General features: G+C 34.1%; 1 protein-coding gene across 1 annotated transcript in view; it reads left to right on the forward strand.

Moving 5' to 3' along the window:
* The window catches only part of LOC129218773 (uncharacterized), a 167,994-nt gene that overhangs the window by 49,733 nt on the left and 106,041 nt on the right, over positions 1-12,220 (forward strand). The window contains exon 2 of the mRNA XM_054853096.1: positions 6,321-6,450. Coding sequence (XP_054709071.1) covers positions 6,321-6,450 — 130 coding nt within the window. The remainder of the gene's footprint in view (positions 1-6,320; positions 6,451-12,220) is intronic.

Raw genomic sequence — 12,220 nt, forward strand, 5'->3', positions numbered from 1 at the left:
TGTGAACATTCCAATAAAAATTATTGTCTCCCCTCTTCTGTGTATGCTTCTGTTTGTTTGAATTTTGTCAAAATAGGGAGGGGCGAGAGGAAATCTCTCAAAGATGAGCTTCAGCTTGCTTTTGTTTCAGAATCATTATTTTGCTATTATTTTTATTTAACCTTTTAAGATTGTTCAACGTTATTTGAAAATGTCACACATTGCTTTATCTTAAAATTGCAAATACCAAAGAAAACAATTTGTTCGTTCTACACCTGAACGCTTAAATGTTAGACAAAATTGCTTAGTTTATTCTCAGTAAAATGTTCATTACTTGTTGAAATTAGCAGAAACATTAGTTTTTTTACATAAGAGATGCCTGTTTTGTCTTTGAAAACAGATTTAAATGTTAAAAACGTGTTTTGAAATAGTTTTCGGTCAATGGCTCCCCGATGGGAATTCACTGGAGGTCGCTGTGGCCTCCCAAAAATTTCTTTATTCATCAAACTTTGTCTGACGATTCGGTAAATTTGGGGACAAAATTGCAATACTGCAGTTTTAATCTTCGAACATACCATTTCATTATATGTACTTATGTACGCATAACCGTATATTATCATTCGGCAAATTTTGCAGTTCCATTCTGCCAATTGAGAATTACCAATCCCTCAAAATTTTAGTTCGGGGCGCCCCTATTTACAGCCTAAACCAATATTTGAGGGAATACTTGTCTGATGTTAGGAAATAAATACTGGTATGCGGAAAAGTAGGCTCGTTTCGTTCTAGACTGAACTTCGTGTTATTTCTTTAGGAACGCATTATCAATTAACATAATAGTATCAAAAGGATACATCTTGTTACAACAAAATAGTAGTTGCTTTCAGCACTTAATCATAGAACTTGACCTTAGTTGATGATTTGTTTACTTTTTCCACATGGCTTCATTCTGTTGGAAATGTTTCGTCTAGCCTCACCTATCTGCATTTTCATTCATTCAGTTTTTTATTTGCTGAATCGTTATAATGGTTCTGTATTCGCTCAAATGATTTTCTTTACGAATTTAATGAAGCATTAACTGGTACCTAGTGCTTCCTTTCTGCCAATTTCCTCAATTTAAGTCTCGGAGTTGGTAGAAATCGAAACGATTTTAGGTTCCGCTTTGCAGAGTTTTTTCCTCCTTAAGGTAGACTCAACAATTTGTACTTTTTTTTAAACCGTTTTTTTCATAGGTTTCTGTTTTTCTGTCGGCAAAGGTATTGAATATTTGTGCTAGAACCTACTGAAATACTATTTGTTCAGCAAGCAAACGCATAGTCAAGCATCAAGTTGATTCATCAAACTTCTGTTGATTACAACATTTCACCAACAAGCTTAACTTAACTTAAGATTGCATGTATTCAAAGAGAAGAAAAAGTGAAATGTGACATAGAACAACATTCTAAAGTTATTAGAATAGAATGGTTATGATTTCTTCTTCTGTAAACTGGGGGTTCAATGTCATTTTTTTTTTTTTCAGATCTGTCGTTATTTTTATTCTTGAATTAAATTTTGCTGCTTCTTTTGAATAGAGCTTGATTCGTGATATATACTATAGTGAGGGGAAAAAGTATCATTGCTTTTTTAATTTTTCCGCGCACATTTGCACTTTTTGTGTCAGTGAAGTTAGTGAAAGTAGTAATCAGTATATAAGGACCAACCACTAGAGCTCAGCCAGAATTTAGCTTCGGAGGAAGGAGGGGAATAACAGAGCTTATATGTACTTAAATTACTATATAAGGATTAGCAATGCGTGGTAAAAGCCATAGGTGCTGAAGGAAGTTGACCCACATTTTTCCGCTTCAATTTCAAAAATGTGTTTCGTCGCTCAATGTCAATTGTAGCACTGTAGAGTCTCGAAAATCCGAGTTAAGTGGAACCTCGAACTTTCGAGACGCTACTGTTATTAGCGCTCATTATCAATTGTACATTGATATCTTGTTGCTCTATTGTGGTTCAATTGCATTTCATAGATGATGCAGTGAAAAGCAAATTGATGTAAGTGGAAAAAATGAAAATTTGGAGATAACACACGAGTACACAAATGGTAGGTGAACCTCTCCTCTGTCTTGTGGCAAGAGATAGTACTAGCAGCTCTGGTTGGTGCTAATTTAGCATGATTTAGACAGCAGGATTTAGAAAAACATTTCAATGAAAACCTACCTACGACCTTATTTTTAAACGCGTTTTACGCAAAACTTGAAAATGTCCACTTACATCCTTTGCTTCTCATTGCCTCATATGTAAAACGTCTTTTAAATTTCTTGTTTGGTTGAGGTTTAAGGTTGTTTTCAAATGTAATTTGGATTTGTGGAACGTTCTATCAAAGCTTGTCATACATGTTTTAGTTATTTTCTTCTATCATTTGGCATATTTAATTTTTTCTCCTTTAAACTGTCAAGTTTAAAATAGAAGAACTATATTTTCATCATCATTATCACTGGCTCGACAAACCATTGTAGACCAAGAGCTGACCCCCCCCCCCAAATGCGATTTATCTCTTTTATGGCTTGTGGCCGGTTAAAAAAATAAACAAATGCAATTAAAAACTTTGGCTCTAATCCCCCCCCCCCACTAATTTTGGGTCACACGGCTGCGTGGGTGGATGAAAGGTCAAAAAAAAAAAAAAAAAAAAAAAAAAGAAAGAAAAGAAAAAAATTAAAGTGATGAGTTAAATGGCTAAAAATTATATAATAACATTAAACTAATAAGAAAAAACACGTAGCGAATTTCTCCCCCAGCTATGTTGGGACGAACGTGGTGCCCCCCCATGGGTAAAGTATCGATTATTAAACTAAAAATAATGATCACTTTCGTGGGGGGGGAATTTTACAGGGTATTAGTTTCATTATTTTGATCACAAAAAAAAAAAAAAAAAAATCCCCCCCCCCCCCCAGTAACTATGGGTCAATTTGTCAAAAAAATTTTTTTTTTCCTCTTTATTTGGTCCACGTCGAGTATTATTCGAACTTACGCATGACTGTTTAAATTGCAAAAAAAAAAAAAAAAAAAAAAAAACCCAAAGTTTGAACGTTTATTCGATAAAAGAAACTCGTAGCAATTCCCTTCCCCCACACCAATGGAGGGGGTTGCTACGCGGTGCGCAGTTTTACAACGTGGTGCTCCCCCTCCAGGGGTGAATTATCGATTGATTAAATAAAAAATGATCACTTTCGTGGAGGGAATTTTACAGAGAAAACATTTAATTGTTTTAATTGCAAAATAAAATGTCCCCTCCCCAGCAATTATGAGTCTACTAGCTGCATTGCCCGGCGTTGCACGGTCTACCTCAAAAATGTACGTGTATTCGGCGTTCCAAGCATTTTATACAATTATATAAATTTTCCCGTTTTCATTACATTTCTTATTGCTGCTCCACTCCTATTAGTCAAAGCGCAATGTTATATAGCCTATAGTCTGCTCAATAAATGGACTATTCAACACAAAATGAATTTTTCAGTTCGAACCCGTCGTCCCTGTAGACCAAGAGCTGAGCCCCCAAAACACGGTTTATCTGTTTTATGGCGGGTGGCCGGTTAAAATAATAAAAAAATGTAATTGAAAATTTTGACTCGAATCCCGCCCCTCCGCTTACTATTTTTGGGTCACACGCTGTATGGGTGGATGAAAGGTCAAAATAAAAGAAAAATATTAACATAAGTGAAATGGCTAAAAATTATATAATAACATTAAATTAATAACAAAACCACGTAGCAAATCCCCCCCTCCAGCTATGTTGGGGCGAATGTGGGAGCCCCCCCCCCAGAAGTGAATATCGATTGTTCAAATTAAAAAAAAAAGATCACTTTCGTGGGGTTGGGGATGGGGAACTTTACAGGGGTATTTGTTTCATTATTTTGATTTCCAAAAAATCTCTCCCACCCCCCAGTAACCATGGGTCAATTTGTCAAAAAAAAAAAGTTTTTTGTTTCTCTTTATTTGGTCCGAGTCGAGTACTATTTGAACTTTCCCATGACCTCTTAAATTGTAAAAACAATTGCAATTATTTATTCGGTAAAAAAAAAAAAAACGCGTCGAAAATCCCTCCCCCCCATCTATGTTAGGGCGGACTTGTTGCCCCCAGGAGTGAATTATCGATTGATTAAATAAAAAAAAAAGATTACTTTCGTAGAGAGGGGGGATTTTCTCAGAGTTTACAATTGATTGTAGCAGGAAAAAAAATCCCTCCCCCCCGAAAAAAATGTTTTTAATTTAAATTAGAAATTTTGAAATATTTTTCAAAATGAAAGGAAGCAATTCAGCGTCCGTACATCTGCTTCTACCATTGTATGCTCAGTATGAAAAGAAGGAAGGGGAAAGTACACGCCTGTGATAATTTCTTCTTGCTGTTTCGAGGGCAGTTTCGTCAGTGATCACCTGTAGCCAACACAGTGAAGTCGTTATAGCTGTTGGTTTTTCTTTTCGGAGCACGCTGTACTGCATCCTTAAACTGAAACTTAAAAAAATCCTTTTTTCAGAAATATATTTTGATGTTTTTATATTATGAGTGTTTTAAAGGATAATTTTAAGTGTAGCCAGCCACCATATAAAAGATTGAATGTTTTGACAGAAACTTTATTTGTAGGAATAAAAGTTTCAAAGATTCGAAAACACTGAAAACTGAAATTCCGTGATTTAAATTTTTCCGAGTTCTTAACAGAAGCAGATTTATATCATCGAGATTGCAGGAACATTTTTATCAAACTAGATAGACTCTATCACAACTAATATGCTGAAGGTAAATAAATCTATATGAATTACCAAATTATTATTTTAAAAATTCATTTAACGCATCGGATTAACGCATTAACATTTACAAGTAAAAAAATCGTTATTGCAATTTTAACATAAAATCACTCTTGTTTGTGAAATAAACTCATAATTACTGGAGATTTTTTTTTTTTTGCAATGAAAACAATTAAATGTATACTCTGTAAAATTCCCTCACGACAGTTATTTGTTTTTTATTTAATCAATCGATAGTTCACCCCTGGGGGGCACCACATTGTAAAACCGCGCACCGCGTAGCAACCCCCCCCCCCCATAAATAGATTGGGGGAATTTGCTACGAGTTTTTTTAAGGAATAAACATTCAAACTTTGTTTTTGTAATTTAAGCGTTCAGGCTAAAGTGCGAATAGTACTCGACTCGGATCAAATAAAGAGGAACAAAAAAAATTTTTTTTTTTTGACAAATTGATCCATAGTTACTGGAGGGGGGGGGGGAGATTTCTTTTTTTTTCGCAATTAAAACAATTAAATATATGCTCTGTAAAATTCCCTCCAAGAAAGTGATCATTTATTTTTAATTTAATCAATCGATAATTCACCCCTGGAGGGGGGCACTACGTTGTAAAACCGCGCACCGCGTAGCATCCCCCTCCATTGGTGTGGGGGGGGGGGGATTGCTACGAGTTTTTTTTAACGAATAAACGTTCAAACTTTGGGATTTTTTTGCAACTTAAACAGTCATGCGTAAGTTCGAATAATACTCGACTTCGACCAAATAAAGAGGAACAAAAAAAAAAAAAAATTTTTTTTTTGACAAATTGACCCGTAGTTACTGAGGGGGATTTTTTTTTTCTTTTTTGGCAATCAAAATAATGAAACTAATACCCTGTAAAATTCCCCCCCCACGAAAGTGATCATTTTTTTTTAAAGTTTAATAATCGATACTTTACCTCTGGGGGCCATTACGTTCGCCCCAACATAGCTGGGGGGAGAAATTCGCTACGTTTTTTTTCTTATTAATTTAATGTTATTGTATAATTTTTAGCCATTTAACTCATCACTTTAATATTTTTCTTTTTTTTGACCTCTCATCCACCCACGCAGCCGTGTGACCCAAAATTAGTGGGGGGGATTAGAGCCAAAGTTTTTTAATTACATTTTTTTATTGTTTTAACCGGCCACCCGCCATAAAAGAGATAAATCGTGTTTTGGGGGCTCAACTCTTGGTCTATTGTGGGTCCTGGCCTTTTCCATAAGTTTCTTCCAGTTGGATCTATATTTTCCTATATTTTACGAAGGGAAAAAATTGTCTATATTATCTGCGTATTTATCTTTCATGATTATGTAGTTTTTATGTATCCAAGTTGTTGATGTTATTTGAAACGTGCTAGGCTCTGCGGTTTGGCGCATTTTTTAAATTATAAGTCGATACATTTTATAGGACACAAAAAGAAAAAAAAAAACTTTTGTAATTTTTTTATGCGTTAATTTCCGTCTCCCCTCTAGAGGACGAGAACTGTGTCAAGGTATTTAAGTATGTTTTCTTTGTTTTCATCCGTTTTAATTTTTTTCCAGGTACAGAGCTTCTTTATGATTGTTTTAGCAGTTTTTGACGTTTATTGCCTAGCTGAAGCAGCACCAGGTTCAATCCACTATCGCTATTTTGGCATCAGTTTCCTCTTTGTGTACAGCGGAAATATGCACAGTAAGTTATTCTTTATTGAACTAAATTTATGTATCAGGATGTTAGGGAATTCTAAGCCTAAGACTGATGAAACAGCAGCATTAACCTGAAATCTTGCACGGATATTGGTCACTTCAACTTACGAAATGTGAATTTTAGTTTGCATTTATTTTTATTTCTTTCATGCTGTATTGCTGAAGTTGGTCAATGGATTTGATAGTGGAAGGTTAGTGTGATATACATTTTAATCTCAGTAGGTTGAAATCCAAGTCAATTTTTTAATGAAAAGGTTAATGGTGAATCAATGTCTTTATCTATTTGTGACGAAGAAGCGCTGTAAAGAATAATTTTGAAGGATATGACAAAACCTGTGGATTCCAAGTACCAGTCGATGTGTCAAGTGCATAGATCGTTTATGGGGACTAATTTGAATGATAGCCGTAATTTCGGTTTTAAATTTGATTACCTTGGAACCTCGTTATGCGCCTTTTGCATTCCAAAAGTCTGCTAATTGAAACGTAAGTAAGATACAATGAATTCGTCATGGTGCAAAATGTACTTGTCAAGAGCCCGGTTGCTGAGTTTCTTTCAGTATTCTGCGACGCTGATGAAAATCAAAATAGTCTGCAAGATACAATAAACCGAGATTAGATTAATCGCAAACTCAAATCGGTACCAAAAAATGCTTAAAAATAAGATGTTATGTTATTAAGAAATAAATAAAAAAGATATTTTTAAATATAAAATTTCTCATCAAAACCTGATTCGTGTTTCCATCGTCTTTTTCATCGCTGTTCTCAATTCACACACAAGAGGCAGATTTCACTATCAAGGAGCAGAAGACTTATGATTTCAGAAGAAAACGGTTAGATCTTTTTGTACATGACTGTTGCTGCTAAGTTATGGGTCGAAAGTTAGTTTAAAACCTTTTTACTACACCGCTGCTGCACATGATGCGTGAAAATTTGCGAGAAGAGTTTTATCCAATACGCCTAAAATGTTTATTTCGAGCTTCGGCTGCTTCTTCTGAGATCTATAAAATTGCCAGAATTAATTGTGCAATGATAACAGTACCACGTATTGAAATTTTGTGTACAGTAGATTGCATTGGATACCAGCCACGTACAGCAGCAAAAAGGCTTAATACTTTCCCAGCTGTGAACTGCAATGTTCTCTGCATCAATGATGTGAGCACTAGACTTCCTTTCTATTATCACTTTGAACCAATACATTGAATTTTTATCGATTGCTCTAATCAGGATTCGTACGGGTCATGGAAATCCTGGAAAGTCATGGAAAAATATTTTACAAATTTCAGACCTGGAAAAGTCATGGAAAGCAAATATTTTCATTAAAAGTCATGGAAATTTATTTAAAGTCATGGAAAAATGTTTTGGGCAATAAGAAACTTACAATAGCTAAAAGAGCGCTGGAAATATTGAGCGATTTAGTAATATTGGCATATAAATTGAGCGATCTCATGAACAATTCCGAGTTTTGGAATCCAATTTCATCCGTTTCTGCAACAGCCGCTCGCCATTTTCCGTAATGTGATTTTACTACAGGGGTATCATTAACTTAAAATTCACCATTATTTTCAACATTTCTTCTATTTTATTTTCTGTAGTAGTGGACATGCACGTTCTTGATTTTGCCACGCCCCCTCAAAAAGTGTAATTCAATTACATCCGATTTCATTTCAACTACTTGTAAAAAATTCATTGTTAAATTTATCAGAGTTAATCCCAATATTTTGAAGGCTTTAGAAAATGAAGGCTTTTGTCAGACAATAGAACATAGAAATAGGGGAATTCTAATACTCTAAAACAGAGGTGCCCAAAAATGAATTTACTAAAAGTGTGGCATTACTTTTTTACGAATGTACTGTCAAGTAACATGAGTGATTAGATGCACTATTGACTCCAAAGGGCCATTTTTTATGAAAAGAATTTATTATTGGAAACTTAGTAATGACTCATTCAATTTTTGTCACATTTATTACTGTTCTGCCCTATTTATTAAGTATTTAGTAGACATTTAAACATCAGTGTATTGCATTCATTATATTTTTACTTTACTTGAATTTATATGGTAAAGACGAATAAGAATGATTTGCTACTTTCTCCAGAGTGCACTGATATTTTTCCAGTCACAAGTAAGTGCTCTAATGAGGTAGTGACATTCACATAAAAGTTTTTATAAAACCCATTTCCGAAAATTGGCATGTTTGACATTATAAAGCACTACATTCTTCGTGTAACATTGTCATGAAAATTTTTATGAAGTCATGAAAAAGTCTTGGAAAAGTCATGGAAAATTTTTATCTAAATTGAGTATGAACCCTGTCTAATTTGGATCGCTGCTACAAGGTCAGTGAAGAATCTTCTAGACATATTTCCGTCATCGGGGTTCCGAACATGACCCCTTTATGGCGGAGTCTCGAGGCTAGGCCCCTGCAAATTGGCACTCTCGGATAAGAGCCAGTAATGAAAACATATTAAAGCTTACTTTTATGCGTATATTTTAAGGCTTGACAAATTTGGAAGAGATATTGTAATATAATCTAATAAACTTCTTTGCAGTGGTTCAACAAGTGGTCCCGTTGGTAGTTTCTCAGAATTATCCCAAAATATATGAAGTATTAGCTATTATAACAATTTTTGTTTTGACCTGAATGATTGTATCCAAGGCTAGGACCGTGTCATTCAAATATCAAACCTATAGCCAAAATCTAGTCCAAAGTAGCATAGTCCATAGCAGTAAATTGGTATTTTGAGATGTTTCTGGGGCTTTTTGGAGAGAGTGATACTTAAGAGAGAATAGTTCATTTCTTTACTACTTTCTGAATTCCTAAGCTTAATTAAAAAGGGAGAAACTATTTGAATCTTAATTTTACTAAACATTTTGGAAACATTGTGAATTTGAACAAGCTACGCTATTTCATTCCGTTTTTATATTGCGTGCGTGTGTTGTTGTGACACAGATTCGTATTATGAAAAAATAAATAAATAAATAAATAAATAAAAAAAAAATGGCGCGACTAATTTATAGTACGATTGGAAGATATGTAACTGATTTTTATTTGTTTATTTATTTTTGCAACGCATCTACCTCAATCAATGATTGTTATGATTTATAACCTGTTTTAATTTTCACAAAACTCTTTCATCAAAACTCTTTTTCAACAAAAATACTTCGTTTTACAGAGTATGTATCTTAAACAATTTACTGAGTATATATTTAGCAACAAAAACAAAGCGTCTTAACCCAGATAGTATGAATATTTTTCCGAAATTTTACCAGTAGATTCACGTAAATCATAAGTTCAAGAGCAATCTGAATAACTTTTCCGTTATTCGTGGCGGAACCAAACATTTCACTTTCGATCTAATGTTTGCCTTTTCGGTTGCATGTATGTCACGCACGCTGCTTGCGACCTCTCACTTGTTCCATTTCTGTACGAATGCGTACGGATTTATTATCTTTCTCAAGGTAACTGAAATGGAAAACGCGGAGGTGGTCGCCGGGGCATGGATTATGATATAAGGGGCTATAACCCTATTGATTTTTTTAGTCCTTGTTGAGTTTAACCTAAAATGCAACTATTATACTTCCGACAAATGACATAGTGTGGTTTCTGTGAATGTGAAGTAGTAACTCAAGAAGCGTATTACTTGAAAATCAAGTATCTCCCCCCCCCCCCCCCCAAAAAAAAAAAAAAAATCTTGGAAGAAATTCTTCTGGAGGAAAAAAAATCGAATCTTAAAATTTCGTTTAGTTTTGTTGTTATGGTTGAAAACTTGTAAATGTATGCAATTATGAAATCATTTCCAATTATGTGTTAATACCACGTTGGAATGTTTGCTTCGTTTTTGGTTTAGGTTTTATTTGGTTTCGGGTGTGTTAGTTAAATTTCAACTGCATTTTTTTAAATGGTACTTTTTGTGCTTCTCTCCTCTCCCCCCCCCCTCTTTAAAAAAAATCTTTTTATAATTTTATTTTTAAACCTTGCCTCTTTTCTTTTGTATTTTAGACACAAGAAATGAGATTATATTCCGTTTAATGATAGTTTATCGTTAACGGCTAGTATAAAATGTATGAGAAAACATAAAACTTCGTCACTACTCAAATACAGAGAACCCCCCCCCCCCCGGGGAGAGGAAGCTGCACCTTCCTAACCACTCGTTAAAATATGAATGTTTACAACAGAGAGTAAAACGTGCTCCGTATGATAGACTTTTGAATTATTGACTTTAAATTTTGCATTGCACTCGTTAAAGATTTTACTTAACGTAAATTTAAAATACTGCATGTTTTACTGAGAAAGAAAATAGTCATTTAATGTTAGCATTTAGTTTAAAATTTCCTCATTGGCTAAAAAGTCTTAATCACTTTTAGGTCTCTTAATGTTTACACGAATAGGGAAGTTGCAACCTATTAAATGTTCATATTTTGGCTATTGGATATTGTTAATTGACCCTCAAAACTAAAAAAATTCACCATCGCCGAATTTTAAAACACCGTGATTGATTTTTAATGAATTTTTAAAAATCCACGCGCAAAAGTGCGCTCTTCTGAAACGTCACGAGTTTACGTCGCAGGGCACTAATGGGCAGCCTTCCGCCGAAAATCCCTTGTTTTCGCTAGGGACATTTTGAGCGCGCTATTTTTATTTTTTAGAAATTCAATAATCTTTTTGAACACACTATGGAGGCCAGATTCGTTAAAGCACAATCTAAATAATCTTCCTCAAGTAACATCAATGATAATATTCGAATATTTCCGAGAGGATGAGAGGTTTAATGTTCCAGAAACGCGAAGAGTTACATGCGAGGAGAAAAGCCTTTTACGTTTCGTCTTCGAAGTCGAATGCACGTCTTTCGGCTTCTCCCCTATCGGAAGAGCGCATGACGTCACTTCCTATTTCATTTGACGTCACAAGCGCTTGAACTTTAAAAATTAATTAAAAAAAAAAACTACTTATCGTATCGCAAAATGTTTTTCACCTATGATGTTCATACATGTTACTCTATCATATAAAAATAAAATTGAAAAATCGAAAACTTCCCTATTATCATTTAACTGCATGATACATTTTCTGTTCTTTATGTAAACTATCTGTGGAAAATTTAGATCAAACAACTGAATTTAGCATTTTTGAAACCATCTTTATTTTAACTGTTTTGTGAAAATGGAATTCTCGCACATTTTACTAATATTTCGATTATAAATTTTGAATCGGTGGTTTTAGAACTTTTTTTTCTCATGGTTCAGTTTTTCATTTATTTAGTACCCTATTCCTTCTTACCCACTGTAACCACACATTTTACATTCATTGTTTATGAAGTACTTTTTAACTTACGCAACTGGAATAAAATATTTAAGCTAATTCAGAGACAATGTTTCAATATTTTTGAGTTTTAAATATCTAAAATAGTATTTCGACTTAACTTTATTTGCCATGAAATTGTAGACTTGGAGATTAAAACTTGCTGCAAAGGTAATATTTTGTTTTTCGTTATACACTGGATGCAGTTCATGTATAGCAAATTTTACTAAAATACTTTTTGCATATTTATAATTCGTCATACACTGAACGCAGTTCACCTGTATCAAAATAAATTCCCGCGTATTTCTAATTCGTGCATCATATTTCTTCAACAGCCCATTTAAAACAGGGTAGACATGGCTGTACAAAACAAGATTCTTTTGGTGTTCATTGAAAGGTTTTCTTTTTTACCGTTTTCCAAAGGAACAAATGTTTTGAAAGAACTTGATCTTTCCAAATCCT

Source organism: Uloborus diversus, chromosome 3 (assembly GCF_026930045.1).
Source record: "Uloborus diversus isolate 005 chromosome 3, Udiv.v.3.1, whole genome shotgun sequence".
In the NCBI taxonomy this organism is placed as follows: Eukaryota; Metazoa; Arthropoda; class Arachnida; order Araneae; family Uloboridae; genus Uloborus; species Uloborus diversus.